The sequence below is a fragment of the Gallus gallus genome, chromosome 15 (genome assembly GCF_016699485.2).
Source record: "Gallus gallus isolate bGalGal1 chromosome 15, bGalGal1.mat.broiler.GRCg7b, whole genome shotgun sequence".
NCBI classification, from domain to species: domain Eukaryota; kingdom Metazoa; phylum Chordata; class Aves; order Galliformes; family Phasianidae; genus Gallus; species Gallus gallus.
Window position 1 is genome coordinate 11329874 of NC_052546.1, and position 16916 is coordinate 11346789.

Consider the following 16916-nt stretch of genomic DNA (forward strand, 5'->3'; position numbering starts at 1 on the left):
CGGTGGCATTACCCCAGGCACGCTTCCCCGGTGCCCTGCCCCGCCCCTCAGGCCGTCCCCCCGTAGTGTCAGCAGGGACTGCTGCCCCGGCCCTGCGCGCCCACCGCCTCCGTGGGGTGAGGGAGGCAATTTCGGGGCGGCACTCGGCGGACGCTCCCTAACGCGCCCTCGTTGAGGGGCGGCACTTGGCAGACGCTCCCTGGGCGCGGCGCACCGGAAGCGGGAGACGCGCGGCGCTCCGTAACCCCTCCCCGCCGCAGGGGGGCGCTCAGGTAACCGGCCAAGATGGCGGCGGCCGAGGCGGAGCGGCTGTGCCTGACGGACCTGCCGGGCGAGCTGCTGGAGCTCATCCTCTGCTGCGATGTGCTGGGCGCCGCCGACATCGGGCGGGTGGCGTGCACCTGCCGCCGGCTGCGGGAGGCCTGCCAGCCCCGCGGCAAGGTGTGGCGGGAGCGCTTCCGCCTCAGGTGGGCAGCGCGGGGCGGGGGGCGTCGGGCGGGCCCTGTCGGCGGGGCGGGCCTCGCACTGCGGCCTGCGGCCCTCGCGGGGCCCGGCGCGGCACACCGCGGGGCTTCGTGGTGCTCCGGCGCGGCCCTCGGGGCTGGTTTGCTGCTTCGGAGCTCGGTTCCCCCCGCAGGCCGCTGTGGGATGCTGTCTAATTGTCTAATCTAGATAATTCAGTATGTAAGGGGGCTGGAAGAGGAAAGGGGCAGGCTGTGCAGCAGGGTGTGTGCGATAAGGCAAGGGGAAGCGGTTTCAGACTAAAGGAAGGGAGTTTTAGGTTGGACATAAGGAAGGAGTTTTTTTACTGTAAGAGTGCTGGGACACTGCATGGGCTGCCTGCACAGGTGGGTGCCCCATCCCTGCCGACACCCAGAGTTGGGATGGGGCTGTGAGCCCCTGAGCAGCTGTAGATGTCCCCGTTAAGGAGTTGGATCGAATGGCCTTTAAAGGTCCCTTCTAACTCAGAAGACCCTTTGTTCCCCCCATTCCTGAAGCTGACCTGCACGTTTTTGTACAAATGGCTCAGATCCACTGGCTGGAATTGAGTGTGGAGGTGATCAGCACATGCTGCTGGCCTCGGATAGCAGACCTGTTGGCCAGAGTTTGCACAACAGCCTTGCTGTCCTGGTTGAGTTCCATCCTGTGTAATTACATTTTATCTTCCTAAAGCTGTCGGTATAATTTCAACTCCTCAAATCCTCTTTTCTTCTCCTAAAATAAATGTTTGCAATTGTTATTTCAGTGATAGATGACCAGCTAGGGATCCATCAGGAGAAAGGTTGTGGCGTAATGTGGGGCTGTTTGGTTAGTCTTTGACTTAAACTGTGTAGCTGGCAGTGCAGTGTGGCTTTATGATTAACAGGTGGTAACAAACCTGCTGTGTGTGGATGGACACATCTGTGCCTTCTGGTCCACTGCTAAAAATTACTTTACAGAAGTAGCGATGTAAAAAATGAACTGTACGTATACAGGTGGGAACATATGAATTCTGAGTAAAGCATCTGCAGTTTTCTCTTAGAGGAAAAAATGTAGGTTGTTGGTTTTTTTTGCGTTTGTTTTGTTTTTAATGTGTGTGTATATAGATATATTTCTTATGTTAACATTGAAGTGCAAAGTCATCTAGCAGTCATTATTTGACTTCAGAGTTCTCTGCTCTCCTCCAGCAGATGCTGCCACCAGCAAGGGTAATAGAAGGAGCCTGGTTTTTGTATATCCTTTTAATTAGGTCCCCAAGGGTAGGAGGGAGAATGGAGGACAGTGAGTTCTCATTGTTAGATGACAGGCTAGCTTTACTGTGATACGTCTTTAGAATGGCAAGCTTTCTTTTATAATAAAACTCAGCATCTGTTTTGCTGATGTAATACTTGTATTTATACTGGAAAGCTCCAGAGGGAATTGCAGAAGTGTTTAGCATATTTAAATATCAAAACACCTGGATTATGAACCTTCTGAAGATTTCCTGTTAGCATTTGCTGTTCGTAGGCTGCAGGAGAGCTTACTTTTAAAATAGCCAACAGTATTCAGTTGAAATCCTTTGCATTTATGCTTTGATGCTTGAATCGATCACTGGATTAATTTATACAATTACATTTAAGGTTGCATTATCTCTTGGCAGTGTCTTAGCTTCTTGAATCTTGTGATTACAATAAGCAGCATTTTACAGTCCTGGCAGCTATCTGTGATGCTGAAACACTAACAACCCATTTACTTCTATCTTGCTGTACAGGTGGCCATCACTACTGAAGTACTACAGCCACACAGACAGTGTTAGCTGGCTTGAAGAATACAAAGCACGGCACAATGCTGGCCTAGAAGCCCAGAGAATTGTATCTTCCTTCTCCAAAAGATTCTTCTCAGAGCATGTAAGTCATCTTTGCTATGTATGTGGAATAGCCCAGCTACTTGTGGAGCGCTTTCTGGTATTCTGTCTTTCCTCTACCTCCTTTTCTTCTCTGCGGTCAGAAAATTCTTACTGCCTCACCTGATGTAAGAATGCCAGGCCACCAGCCAAAATGAGAGAGATGGTCCAAAATCCAAGGTGCAAATTGCAAGAGCCCAAAGCACACCCTGCAGGTCATGTACAGCTGTTGCTGAGAGTCTCACTGTGGCTTGAAAAGCTCTTTGGACATCGCTGTGTGTTCAGAGCTCTGGGAACTCAGCAATTTCTGAAGGGCTGATAGCTGCCCAGCACATGCCACAGCCTGTGTGTTTATCTCGCTGCAGGCCTTGTGCAAGGATTTGTTCTTCTGGGAGTTGTCAGGAGTTATTTGAAAGCAGGTCAAATGCACGTTGGGTTCACTGAGTTGGAAAGCATGTTGTTCGAGTTCTTTACCTAACTGTGACATCAAGATGCCTTTGTGTCTTGTGTAAAAAGTAGAAGTTTAGTCTCTCAGAGAGATTTATCTGCACGCAGACCAATGGTTATTCCATTGTCTGTTGGTGGCTGTGGGTTTTGTCTGGCTGTACAATTTGAGTGAACCTGGAATTCTGTGATGTAGGCATAAATGCTGCCCATAATTAAGGCTGATCTTAAAAGTTCCTGCTAGAGCCAGTAAGTGGCCACTCCTCACTAGCTTTTTTGTTAATGCTTTGTGTCCCAGTAGAGAGTTCTCCTACAATAAAGGAGACTCATGTTGAAATTTTCTGTCTGATTTTATGCAAATGTTGACACTTGGGTTTTCACCCCCAGAGAGAAAGGCCACAGAGCCATTAGGATATTAGTAGGTGCATGTGTGCAAACTGTTCTTTTTGAACTGTTTCACTGTAGTTGACATTTTACTGTGAAGAAATGGCATGTGTGCCACACAAGTAATGTGTGTCAAGGCATTACTTGAGTGCAGAGGCTCCTGGCTTCCTACTGTTTCAGTCATGTATGCAAAAGCTGTTGAGGCTGTTATTCAACCGTAAACAAACACCTAAAAACTGGGACTGCCTTCTGTGGGGCTGGAGAGTGCAGCTTGCTTCCTGACGTAGAACTGCAGGGGGGAGACTTTCAACCAAATTCTGCTAGATCCAGTGGAGTGCCCACTACGAGATGGTATAATGGGAATTGCATTCCCCATTTTTTTTAGCAGGATAAAGTTGATTCAACCTTAAAGTTGCTTTTAGCTTGGGCCCAGTCTGCGTAGGATCTGGTGTGCTTGGGCTGGTCCATACAGCTCTGCAGGAGCACTGCTTGCTCTAGGGTGCTCCTTAATTTGTCAGTGGTTCTTTGTAATGAATCAGTGAAGTGCAGGCCATGAGTAGCCAGCTCTCTGAGCTGAATATTTCTTAGATCTTAAATGATGTTTAAAAAATCAAACAAAATTGATTTTGAAACATCCTGTGGAATAATGTTCTTTAAGAAAGAATCTCTTGTGCTCTGCATCATTCAGCATCTAATTTTACAGGTTCCCTGTGATGGATTCAGTGACATTGAGACTCTTGGGTGCCCGAGTCACTTTTTTGAGGATGAGCTGATGTGTATCCTTAACATGGAAGGCAGGTAAGGAAGAGCAGGAGGGATTAGAAGTGGGGAGGGGGTTTTCTCCTTTCACTGGTTAAAGGAGAATGATACTGTGGTGAATGCCTTATGTCAGCTTCTGTCCTTTTGTAAACCAGCATCCCCAGACTTACTGAGGCTGGGGAGTATTGCTTTGCATTTAGTTTCAGAAGACATTTAATATTCTCAGGAGAAAACCATGTAAACTATTCCACAAGAAGGAGGTCCTCTGGCTTTTGTTGCTTGCTTGCTTCTTTGAAGGTCCACGGCACCTCTGGGTATACATTGCATGTACCTTCTTCTCTGCAGTGGTTTTGGCTTAAGGAGTTCTCATCCCCACGTTCCTTCTTTTGTTATGTTTTTGTTTAAACTTGGATCAATTCGCTGCACTGAATTGCAGGATGGCCCCACAGCACAGCAGGGAGCAGAAATGCTTCAGTGTGGATTGCCACTGTAAAGCCCCTCATCATAAAATCACTACTTTTTTTTTTGCCTCTTGTTGCCTTGCTTAGCTGTAGTAGCTATGTACAATTTTTATCCCCAAATAAACAGCTGAGTTTAATTGAGCCGCTGCAAAATTTGCTGTTCTGTAAATTATTTAGACAGGTGAAATGAAACTTCCAGTTCATATCTGCCTGGGTGTTCTCATTACCGTGATTAACACTGAGCAAGATGAATAAGTCGCTGGTTTACTTGAAGGTTTTTCTGCTGGGAGCATACAAACCATGCTGGTTTTGCTGTGATACAAAGCAGCAATAGATTTGCCTTAATGGGCTCTAATAGCCTTGATTAAGGGGGCTATTAGTAGAGCTTGGAAAAAACAAAACCGGCATGACAATCATCTCATTTTTTTTGCTTTTTCACATCCATTTTATTACCTTCTCTATTTGAACTGGGACTAAACATCTCTCATTTGACAACTGGTTAAAAAGCTTTTGAGCTCTTGCACTGGCCAAATGCCTCCCTGTAAAGCAGAATTGATGCTAATTACACCCTGATTAAGCTGTAGTTGTTGCCATTCAGGAGCATTAGGCTAAATCATTTCTCTGGAAGATAGCCCAGTAAAACAGTTGTCCCTTTTGAGCATCCCAATTTATTGGAAGAGGGTGAGATGTTATGAGGTTTGATTGTTCTCCTGTTCAGTGGGATGGATAAGACTGATTTGACCTGCAGTCTGGAAGAGAGAAAACACAGGTAGGGAGAGAGTTACTTTGCTAAAGGAGGAAGCTGGACTTGTTTCATAAACATGGCTAGGGTAGAGCCTGGGAGTCAGTTGAATCCTCCCTTGTTTTCTGGGGAGAAGGCAGGGCTTTGTGCCATTCCTGACTGGTGTAGAAGTGCTCGGTGAAGCCCTGGGTAGCACATTACTGAAGGCCAGCTGTTGCTTAGGTGCATGTGATTTGGATGCCTCCAAGTTGGCCTGTCTTACTTCGGGTGACCTCTTCAAACCTTACCTGGATAGCAGGCGACTCTGTCCCTGCTTCTTGGCCACTCTGCCTTCACTTGCTAATTACAAAAGTGAAGAGATTTTACTGTGAAAGCTGTAAGGCTTTGGGCTGTGTGATCTACAGGCCAGCTGCTGATGTCTTCCAGCCTTTTCCAAGTAACAGTGGTGTTTTCTCTGGCCATTACTTTTCTGAATGCTACTGGACATACATTCGTGTTCCTCATCAGTGTTTCTTGTTGGTGAGAGGATGTTTTAACATTGCATTCTGGAAGGATTTAGAGTCAGAGGATAATGTTTTATGAATAAAATATAGGATTTTCATCAGATATTCCTGAGCTACTTTAATCAGGATCTGTATTATTTCCCACAGTACTGTATCTTCTCAAGATACTATCCTAGTGGCTGGATGAAAGTTGGAGATGATAATAGGAGCAGTATTTTGCACGTGTTGTAAGTTGTGTTTCTTCTGATGATGAATTTACTCTTAACATTTACCTCTTTGGTGACTGTGGCATCATCAGTCTTGTTTAGAAAAGCAGCATATAAAATTTAGATATGTCTTCATTAGAAAAGTTAAATTAAATGTTTGTGCTCAAAGTGCTTGTTTAGGGCAATACAACTTTTTGTATTTGAATGTGCAGGAAAGGTCTCACCTGGAAGTACTATGCAAAGAAAATTCTATACTTCCTACGGCAACAGAATATATTAAAAAATCTGAAGGAGTATCTCCAGCGCCCTGCTGACCAGCAGTCGTTTCTGGAGGGTAAGTCCTTGGCAGAAGTTCCATGCAGAGCACTTAACAGCTTTCCATCATTGTTGTTCCACTCAGAGAGAGGCTTCTTTGCTTATATTTCAATTAGTGACAAATCAGAATTAAGATTGGATTTTTGAGGTGCTTGAAATCCTCACAAATCGACAGCAGTTGCGTAGTGTTGTATAAGGCAATCAGCCTTCCACTAGCTTGTCAGCGCTGTGTGCTTGAATAGTTGTGTGTGGACAGATAAGCAGAGAAGCAATGGGAAAACATTAAAATGAATTTGAAGCACGAACAATCCACTAAAGAGAACAGCATTAGCTCAGCATCCTTGTTAGCTGACGTTGCAGAAAATGTGGCCCATGGGCTGGGTGTGGCCTAACAGTCCAACTGATCTGACTTTGAGTCAGCTCCCTGCTCTCTCCTTTCCCAGGAGCCAGCTGCTGGCAGGGTGCTGTGGCTCACAGCCTGTGTGCGGTGTCTTCAGAGCTGTCTGCTGCACTTGGGACCTGCAGTGTGGAGCTGTGTGATGGATGGAAGTCTAGTGGTGTGGTGGGAAGGCTCATGCACACTGTAATAAAGAAAGAAAAGGCTGTACTGCAGCTTGTATCCTCAGTTTCTTGGATTGTGCTCTGCCTTAAGCTTTCTATGGAGAAAACCATCTTTGGAAGGAGATGAAATGTGCCAGTGACCGAAGAAGAGTCCCTTACTCTTAATGTGTACCTCAGAATACCATAGGAGAGGTTCTGTCACATCAGAGGTGCTTCTTGGTGGTGGTAGTACGCTTTGAGGAAGGATTATGTTAATGCAAGAGGGAGAAGCCAAAGTTGGCCTTTTCTGGAAAAACCAAGGTAGTTCACTGTGACTTAATCATGTGAGCCAGGAATACGGGTGTTTGTCTGCCATGCAGGTGCAGTTACAGTGCTGACAGATAGACTTCTGGGAAGCTTTACCTGGTCAGAACGGGAAGCACTAGGGAGAGAAGATGTGGCTTGGAGACCTGTTAAGATTCTGCCACTTGAATCTGCCTGTCGTGGAGGTGCTAATGAGGCACTATAAGAAGCTGAAGGAGGCACGATCAGTACAAAATTATTGCAGTTAAATACAGTTGATTCCAAAGTTAAGCAATACAGGGGCTTTGGAAAGAGTGTTCTTGATTGATAAGATGACAAGGAGAAGATTGTGCAAAGGGCTATTTTTTCTTTTTTTGGCAGAAGTTTGACAGAAGAGGGTTGGGCAGCAGAAAAATGAAAATCTCTTCTGTTGTAGTGGATTTCTGACATGAAGATGGAGAGTGGGCATGGGAAGATGAATGTAGCAGAGAGGGATCAATGAGCAAGAATGATGACAACTGAGGATGTGGCTGGAAGAAATCAGAACTGATGTAGAGTGAAGTTGAGATTGTATGGGGCTCTGAATAAGAGGCATTATGAGCTGGGAGGATGCCAGTGAGACAGGAGTTGGCTGGTTAAGCAAGGCTGGTCTATCAGGTACCTGCTCTGTGTACAAATGAATACTTTTCCTTTCAGGATGGTAGATGGGGACTTCTGACTTCAACTGGTGTTTATCACCATCAGCTTTGTTCTGCATTTTGTGATAAATCCCTTATACAAAACCGTGCTTGAAACAGAAAGCTGTTGTGTTCTGCTGCAATTGCTTGCTGTGTGCCATAGGCCTGGAACTTTGAGTTGCTCAAACCAAGCCAAAAGAAAACTCAAGTTCTGTTTCTTATATAGTTTGTTTTTTCCAGGTGCTGTTTTAATTGACCAATATTGTAACCCACTGTCAGACATCTGCTTAAAAAGTGTCCAGGCACAAGTGGATGAGATCACAGACAAAGTGCGCAAAGTCCTCCGGACAAAAAACCCAAGGCACCCCAGCGTGGCTTCCAAGGCAGGTACTGTACAGAAATGTTTTACTGCAGAGCGTTTCTTCAAGTCTCAGTATAGGCAGATGAGGTGAAACAGCTGTTGAACTATTGCAGCTTTAAGTGTTGTTGTTTCTCATCCTGCTTGAAGCATATTCTGACATTTGCTTAAACCATTGTTGAGGCAGCAGCTGTTTGTTCGACCCCAGAAACTCAATTAGCCCAGGGTTGGCTGTCCATGTGATGCTGTTTAGGCAAAAAGGATTGGTTAGTGGCAGGATTTTTTTTCCCATATGTCCCTGAAGTCTTAAGTAGCTGTGATGCATGCAGCTCAGCCATGGGACAGGGAGTCAGCCTTCTTTCTCTGCAAGTCTGAGAAAGTCAGCAGCAATAAAAAATGTTTGTGCTTTAACATCTCCCATTGTCAAGCAGAATGTTACTCCTTTTATAAGGAGTTTTATAAGCATTAGTCTAATCTATCTTTCAAAGAGAGAACGAGTGGTCTGTCTGTATACCTCCAGTCTCTTGACTACTTGAATCTGCACCTTGTGTTCCCAGTGCATACAAGAACTTTGGTGTGAAGTTCAGTCTGTAAAAGTTAAGTACACTTGTGTTCTTATGGTTCTACATGTGTTTTTAGGAGAGATCCTGATTCCAGAAGTGGAGCTTCAGCGGCAGGTACTTGATGCTATGAATTGTGTCCTATATGAGCAATTAAAATACAAAGGAAACGAACTGGATTACTATAACTCCCTGAATTCATACATTCATCAGGTATGTGTTAAGCAAAAACTAAGGGACTGCAAGGCTTGATGCACTCTTTGTGGTGTTTGACTTGTCTAAGTGTAGCCAGACAAGTAATTCTGTCTCTGGAGTTATTTGCTGTAAAATGGATATGTCATGTTAACGCTTCTTCTGTCAAGTTGGTGTGAAATCAAACCTTGGTGTTTGTTTTGTTTTTCTTAATACCCCTCTCATTTTTGTCCCTCAGGTTTTGATCCGCAGAACGGGAATTCCTATCAGTTTGTCTGTGCTTTATTTAACAATTGCCAGGCAGCTGGGAGTCAAACTTGAGCCAGTCAACTTCCCTAGTCACTTTCTGCTGCGATGGTGTCAAGGAAAAGAAGGGTAAGTGATCTGCTGGGCTTCAGAGTTTTATCTTCAGTTATAAATGCCAGAAGGAGTTTACAGCTACAGACCTACACCAGAAGGTTCAGGATTTTTCCATCCTAATTATAAGCTATGAGGAAGAATAGATGAGCTCTCTAAAGAAACTTTCCCAGAACTCAGCTCTACCCTTGCTGAATAGTACCATTGCCTGGGTGTGAAATAACAGTAGCCATGAGGTAAGGATTCTCTTAATAGGATTACAGAAGGCTGAAAAGAAGAAAGAAGGTGCTGATTTCACGTAACCCTTCATACAGATGAGCTTCTAGAGGCCACTGCTGCTGCACACTCAGTTAATTCTCTGAGTCAGTGCAGCATACACCTTTGACCAACCAGATTGTGGTCAATTTACAGAAATCTGTATTTTGTGAAGGACGTTGGCAGTCCAATTCAGAGCAGTGGTTTTGTGTGTGTGTGCATACATACGCACCCCTCCCCCCCCCCCCCCCCCCCCCCCCCCCCCCCCCCTTTGGCACTAGACTTCAGCTGCCATACATGTGCTCTTTGTTACACGTTCCAGTGCAGCATTGTAACATAGTCTGGCAATAAATACAGCAAATCTGAAAATACCTGAAGGAAGGAGCTGATGTGATGGATTGAAAATGACCACCTAGTTTCTGTGTCTTTTCCCATGTACGTTTAGCTGAGGAGGAAACTAGGAAGGAAGAGAAGGCAGCAGGTAATCTCTTTTTAGGAGGGAGCTGGGATATAAATGCCACCTGGCTTTTTAAAAATAATCTTGGAAGTGCTGAAAGGAGAACAGAAAGAGGTAATCCTGTATACCATGAGACCCATCATAACAACCTGATGTCTTACTAGAAGCACAGATATCTTTGACTACACCTACATTGACGCCTTTGGGAAGGGGAAGCAGCTGACGGTGAAGGAGTGCGAGTACCTCATAGGCCACCACGTGACGGAGGAGTTCTATGGGGTGGTGACTTCCAAGGAGGTCCTGCAGCGTATGGTGGGAAATCTCCTCAACCTGGGCAAGCGGTGAGTTGTCACAGAGCCATGTGGCCTGTGGGGGAGAGGGGCCCACGGAGGGCTGGCTGCCTGTCCGGTACTTGTGTGTCACTGTGCATGAGTGAGTGCTTTAAAATGGCATCAGTCACACCAGGCAGTCTTGAAAACTCTGGGTGTCACATCACAGTGTCTGGTTGCTTTCAATCATCTGCAGCAGCATTGCGTGGAAGCAAGAATATTTATTGAGGCCATTTTCATTCAAGGAAATGGACAGATGTTTGTTTTTTCCTGTGTGTAAAGCAGATAGGAGCTGTTCTCTTTAGAGCAGAGATCTTCGTTATGACCAGGTATGTGTCACCCAAGTGCTTAATGAGCAGTTACAAAGGGACTGTCTGAGCATGCAAAGATCTGTTTTTATTTTCACATGTCCCTGGTAATCACTTTCCCAGACAGCATTAGACAGAAATCGCAGAGTAGAGGGATTGCTTTAGGTGTAATTTAGCAAGGGGAACAAAAGGAAATTTCTGAAGGTAATGACTTGGAGAATGAATTCTCTGAGCAGGGTTATTTGACCAAGCAGAGTACTGGTGTAGGGGGAGGGTAAAGGCCAACTTTCAGCTGTGTAGCTTTTCCTCTAAGCAGGCTGTTGGATGTGATAAGTGCCAGCTTGGAGTCACTTGCTGAGTGAGCACACCTGTAGCATCGTTTTTGGTGACTATCCTTGTAAACCAGAGTACTAGGGATAGGAATTGAAGAGCTAGCCTTACAATTGAGTTTCTTTTTTGCTGGCAGAGAAAGCACTGATCAGTCTTATCAACTCTTGAGAGACTCGTTGGATCTGTACCTGGCCATGTATCCGGACAATGTGCAGCATCTAATGCTCCAGGCTAGGTTATACTTCCACCTGGGAATCTGGCCAGAAAAGGTACCTCGGCACTCGGTCGTATGTTTTCTAGTAGGCTAAGCGTTATTAACACTAGTCTATTGATTTTTTTTTTTAGACTACATCAGCTTGCATTACAGTCTGCTACAAGTTGTTTCTGTAATAAACACAATTGAACGAGTTATCACATTTCGGAGAATCAATTCCTACTACGTGAAGCAGGGAAAGAGGATGATTCTTGCCTGCCCTAGGGGAGAGTTGTATGCAGCCTCGGGTCTGAGTCATAAATGATGATTTACTGCCAGAGTCTGCTGGTTTGTCTTAAAACCAATACTTTGGACGTGTAGCTGTGAGTTACAAGGGCGTTCTGCATGGTGTGCCTCCATTGTGGTGGTGGTGCTGGAACTTTTACAGGACTTGTATAAAAGGAGCAATTACCTTATCAGGAAATGTTTGTAAAAGATAATTTCCTGCACACAACCAAACCTGTTCTCTGAAACCTTAGTTACACAAGCAGTGGCTCTTGTGAAGAAGCAACATCTCAAGGACAGGAATTTTAATATCACCTTCAGCCTTGAGATATCTTATGAATGTGGGAAAGGTGGTACAGTAGTATTTCTTCTAGTGTGTTACTACAGCAAAGAGGAGTTCCTTAATCAAAACTGCTTGTGCTGCTTTAGTGAACTGCTTGAGCAGTGCCTGTGCTGTACCTAAGTGTTAGGTGTGGGTGAGGAGGCAGAAGTATTGCTGGACAGCTGAGCAGAAGGCACAGTTGTTACCTCCAAATTAACTGAGGCATATGATTGCTGAAGAGAGAAGGTGCCTTCCTTTTGAAGAATAAATCGTGCTAAGCTTGCTGTTCCTATCTTATGGCAACAAAAGTTTTAGGGTTCCTACAGAAAAAGCAGCCCAGACAAAGAAGCTGTACGCAGAGGGACTGGCTGAGCTGAAAAGGCAAGCATACATAAATAGAGCACAGGTAGATCATCTCCTTTCCAGCACTCAGCTGTGTGTTTGTGAAGCACGTGGTGTTGAAGTAGTTGCATTGTGCTGCCCTTAGGACACATGGCAACCCCCAGTGGCTGAATTTTACATGTCATCTCTCTGCACCGCGTTGCCAGATGGAATGACAGTGTTCAACCCTGATTTTTTTTTCCTGTGGTGTCCTCATGTGTCCCATCTTTCCAGGCTATCGAATAGAACTGTAGTTAGCCAGAGAACCCTGAAGGTCTGACAGAGCAGAACGTACCAGATTTCATAGAGGTCTGTTGGACTTTTTATAAAAAAGTGATACAAACTCTTAAAAGTCAAGCTGAGCTGCCCAGAATGTCTTAAATGTGCCCAGAGAGGTTGGGAATGCCCCATCTCTGGAGTCATTCAAGGCCAGGCTGATGGGGCCCTGGGCAGCCTGATTGTGCTGGCTGGCAGCCCTGCCCACGGCACAGCGGTTGCAACTAGATGGTCTTTAAGGCCCCCTCCAACCTGAGCCATTCTGTGAGAAATAAAGTTGTCAAGAATCTGTGGCAGCTGCAGTCACCACACTACACCTTTTCCTTTCTGAGAGATTTTCCAATTTTCACATCGTTCTTCAGGCACTGAGATGCCAGCCAGCAATTTCAGGTGGCTGAGAAGCCCGAGCGGTGTTTCTTCTCATACCTGAGGCCTCATCTGTTTTCCTGAATAAACTTTTTTTCCCCACCATTCATGCTGAGTGGCCAAAGCTGGAAATTTTGGCCGACAAGCCTTGATCACTTGCCAGGTGCTGAGGGGGGGGGAGCAGATTTTGGAATTGATGTTGGGACTGATGTGTCTGCCTTTTTCCAACCTGTTCAGACAACGTGTTTGTTAAGATCAAGATGCAGGAAGACAGAGCACAGCTTGCATTGCCTGTCTCTAGCAAATTTGGTGCCAGCTGTTCTTCCCTGGTGCTCTGATAGTGTGCCAGTAGGCTGGTATTTTGGATTTACTTTGGGAACACTTGTAAAGTTAGAGTCCTATGGTTATAGTGAGTCAACAGCGTCTCCTGTTCACTGTTTCATGGTACAGCATTATACAGGTTTCTGCATTTCTTTTTGTGCTGAAGACTGTTTAAAATCTTTGTCCTCGGCTATAGCAGAAGTTATCTGGAATGGCTTCACTGCAGCAGTTAAGAGACGAGCAGCAGAACCTTCTTAGCATCTCAGGAACCTTGCAGTGGTGTCTTTGCCCTGTGGTTGCAGGATGTGGTGCTGCTGGCTTCTATGACTTAGTTTTAAGGAGTTATATTGCTCAACAGCGCCCTGCCTTGGAAGTAAGCATCTTTACAAGCAGAGGATGGAGCTGTCTGCAGTGACTGCAGGCTGAGCGTGCAGAGCTTGGGGCTGTGCAGGTAGAGCACAGGTTTGCAGTCCTCTGTGGAAAACATGCAGTGAAATCCAGACCTGGGCACTTAGACCCAGCTAACAAGAGATAGATCTGTATGTCTGACTGCTGTAGAGACCTGCTCTGAATGCTTTCATGTTTTGCTTGCTGAAGGTTCTGGACATCCTGCAGCATATTCAGGCTTTGGATCCATCACAGCACGGGGCTGTTGGGTACCTGGTACAGCACACCCTGGAGCACATTGAGCGTCGGAAGGAGGAGGTGGGACCTGAGGTGAAACACCGTTCAGATGAGAAGCACAAAGAGGTCTGCTTCTCAATTGGGCTGATTATGAAACACAAGAGGTGAGCTCCTCAGGAGATTCCCTGTATTACCAGGAGTCTGCACTGTAACAGTGAGTGCAGAAGCGTTTGTTGTGGCAGTAATGAGACTTGGTTTTATCAGCCCAGGAGGTACCTGGAACAGAGAATGCCTGGCACGTGTGTCTGTGCTGCATGTCTTCTCAGAAAAGTGGGAGCAGGTCTGTCTGTCCTTTAAGAGAGCAGGCACTGCTGCTGTGTGCTTGCAGGAAGGTTTGTGAGGTGCTGTGAGTCATCGTGTAGCACGGATAACATTTCCACAGTCCATAGCTCTTGAAGAAACAAAAGCAATCAGTTAATGAGGGACTGTGGAACAGAATCGATCTCCAAAGAGATGAGATTCCTAACACAGCTTATGAATCTTGTGCTGTGCTATTATTACTCCCTCCTCCTGCATTGCACAGAGGCTTTGTGTTCCTGCCTGTACAACTCTGCCAGAATGACAAGCTAGCTCTGTTTCTTCAGCCATTTCTCCATCTCAGCAAGACGTCTGGAGCTTATTTTAAAGGTGTCAGCAGTGTTGGTTGTGGTACCTCACAGTTAATCATATGAATATTCTGAAAACAGCGCTGGCTTTGTTTCTGGAAGCTCATATTAGGACTACCACATTTGTGTATGGGAACAGAGTGGTTAGTTCCCCTCCCTGTCCCTAGTTTCCTGTTCTCCTGCTTGTTGACATCCCAGTCTCTTTCCCATTCTCATTCTTGTTCATATTTGCCTTTCCTTTGTCCTCAGCTGTTTGTTGCTGTCTGCTTACCAAGTCACTCCTAGTCATTTCCCCCCTCTCAAAACGCAAACGTGCACACAAGTTTTTTGTGTTGATTTTCCTCTCTTTACTGTTGCCTACTCACAGGAATCCTCTGTCCCATTTGTGCTTTATTAGCCTTGGTGAAAAGAGTTGGCTGTGGAGTTTTCTCAGTCTTTGCTGTGAATTCTCTTTCATCAGGTATGGCTATAACTGCGTGATTTATGGCTGGGACCCTGCCTGCATGATGGGACACGAATGGATCCGAAATATGAATGTCCACAGCCTCCCCCATGGCCCCCACCAGCCCTTCTACAACGTGCTCGTGGAAGATGGCTCTTGCAGATATGCTGCACAAGGTGAGCAGGAGCCTCCTCTGTGCTTACTGTTCAGAGGTGCACAAAGAGAAAAAGGTGCTTAAGGGAACAACTCTTTAAAGCAGCAGGCGTGAAGTGTAAGTTATAATTGAAGTAGGAAGGAAAATGGTGTCGAATTGGTGGCAGGCTGCTTGCTGTCAGGTGAAACCAGTGCTGCCAGGATTGAGTGTGAAGGACCACTTCTTTGAAATTTCCTACTACCACAGAAACAAGTCCGTGTTGGACACAATTGATTTTCAACTTCTTTCTGAAGTTTCAAATTCTGTAAGCAGCTCTCAAGCAGTGAAATTACAGCCACGCTTTGGGCAGGACCTGGAAATCCAGTGAGAGAGCACACGAACTTTGCTCATCAGGGCTGGGTTGCCAACTGCTTTACCAGGAGGCTGTGTGTGCCCGGATCCCAGGGAGCACAGGCAGTGTGGATTCCAGTGCTATCTCTGGGAAGAATGGGACTGAAGTGAATGGTTCTTCAGAAATGCCAAGAGGTGCAGAGGGGAAAAAAACCAAAACAGCTCTACCTTCATAGGTTTAAAGTGCAGGTGTTTCTCATATGGGGACCCAGTGTGTTGCAGCCCTTATTAAAATGATTTGGCCTCATTAAGAGTCTTAAAATACATACATATATGTATATTGTGTGTCATGGATTCATCTTAAAATATGCATCTCAGTGAAAATTAATCTGGTAATTACCTGCAGTGCATCTGGAGTTGAGTCATCTCTTAGGGTTGGTTTTTTTTCCCTCTAATTGTTTATAAACAAGTGTAATGAGCTCTGATTACAGCAGATTCCTGAGCACAGTGCATTCTAGTTAGGCTGTAGGTTGATGCTGTTGTTTGTGGCATCCAGTAGTTTTCCTATGGATAGGGGAAATTGAGGGGCTTGTCCTTGCTGAGGTCTTGCTGCCTGTGTGAAGTACACCTTGTATTGCCTTCTGCACGTGGTGAGGACTGACTGCTTGCTGTCCTGCAGAGAACCTGGAGCACAACTCAGAGCCTCGGGAGATTCCTCACCCCGACATCGGCCGCTATTTCTCGGAGTTCACTGGCACTCACTACCTGGCCAATACCGAGCTGGAGATTCGGTACCCGGAGGACCTGGAGCTGACATGCACCACAGTTCAGAAGATCTACAGTTCAGGCAAGGAGCGAATGACAGCAGCATCCCAAGGATGGAAGCAGACCGGAGTGTAGCTTTACCCTCTTTGCAAGACTTGCCCAGAGGGCGAGTTTGGTGACAATCCTTTGGCTTAATGCACTGAAAACTGCATTAAACTTTGTAACCGGTGCTATAGCATCTTTCCGTTGCCTACCTGCCCATTCTGGCCCACAGGGATGCTGTGGTAGTGAGCCCAGGCTGAGGGTCTTGCAGGGTTGGTCGTGCTGAGAAGCGTGCTGTCCTTTGGAAGATCTGCCCGTAGACTCATTCTGTGCTTGGCCTGCCTGGAAGGTCAGCGCCGTGAGATCCCTGGTGTGGCAGAACCCCACCTTGCAGAGAAGTTGCTTGTCCTTACAGTGTCGTGAGGTTTTTGTTTTGGTTGGTTATTTTTTAACGTATGTCTCATGCAGGTGATAGTTTTTAAAGCCTATAACGTTCCACTCTGTCTTCTCCAGTCTGAATTTGTGGTCAGCTTCTGCTTCACCTCCATAGTCTGGTTGTTCACAGAGCTGTTCCAGTTCTGACCATCCTCACGGCCCTGGGGAAGAGCCCTGGCAGCAGCAAGGCTTCCAGGGGCACAGCGCAGTGCAGCTGCCTGCTGCAAGCTCTCCTAATGCAGAAGAGGAGCTGCTGCTCCCTCTCCCTGTCCTTTCCCTGCCCTTTGTGCACTGTGACACAGCCCTGAGCTCTCCCAGGATGGTTCCAACCCACTTGGTGCTGCTGCACAGAGCTGTGAGTTCACTGCCCCCATGGCTGCTTCACCTCTGGGCAGCCCCCAGCTGCTGCTGCGTGCTCCTCTTGCTGTTTTGTGGCACAGTGGGATGATGATGGGAAAGTGGCCAACCTTGGA

At 46.2% G+C, this 16916-nt stretch overlaps 1 protein-coding gene across 5 annotated transcripts; it reads left to right on the plus strand.

Moving 5' to 3' along the window:
- Positions 1-278: 278 nt before the first annotated feature.
- Positions 279-16506, plus strand: FBXO21 (F-box protein 21). 5 transcript variants are annotated; one of them, XM_040648235.2, is made up of 12 exons: positions 279-467; positions 2231-2366; positions 3894-3988; positions 6074-6195; positions 7937-8083; positions 8694-8827; positions 9045-9181; positions 10043-10216; positions 10979-11111; positions 13584-13774; positions 14736-14893; positions 15881-16506. In XM_040648235.2, the coding sequence occupies exons 1-12, from the start codon at positions 286-288 to the stop codon at positions 16099-16101; spliced, it is 1830 nt and encodes a 609-aa protein (XP_040504169.1). In that variant the 5' UTR covers positions 279-285; the 3' UTR covers positions 16102-16506. The 5 variants fall into 5 exon arrangements, with proteins under 5 accessions (XP_040504169.1, XP_004934538.2, XP_046757374.1 ...); XM_004934481.5 differs by having other exon boundaries at positions 279-441; positions 10040-10216; XM_046901418.1 differs by having other exon boundaries at positions 279-441.
- The last annotated feature ends 410 nt before the right edge of the window (positions 16507-16916 follow it).

Excerpts from the sequence above, each read along its gene's own strand:
- FBXO21 (XM_040648235.2), top strand. The coding sequence starts at position 286 with ATGGCGGCGGCCGAGGCGGAGCGGCTGTGCCTGACGGACCTGCCGGGC. Across the intron at positions 10,217-10,978 it reads CTCCTCAACCTGGGCAAGCG|AGAAAGCACTGATCAGTCTT; the intron begins GTGAGTTGTCAC and ends TTTTGCTGGCAG. Across the intron at positions 14,894-15,880 it reads TTGCAGATATGCTGCACAAG|AGAACCTGGAGCACAACTCA; the intron begins GTGAGCAGGAGC and ends GCTGTCCTGCAG.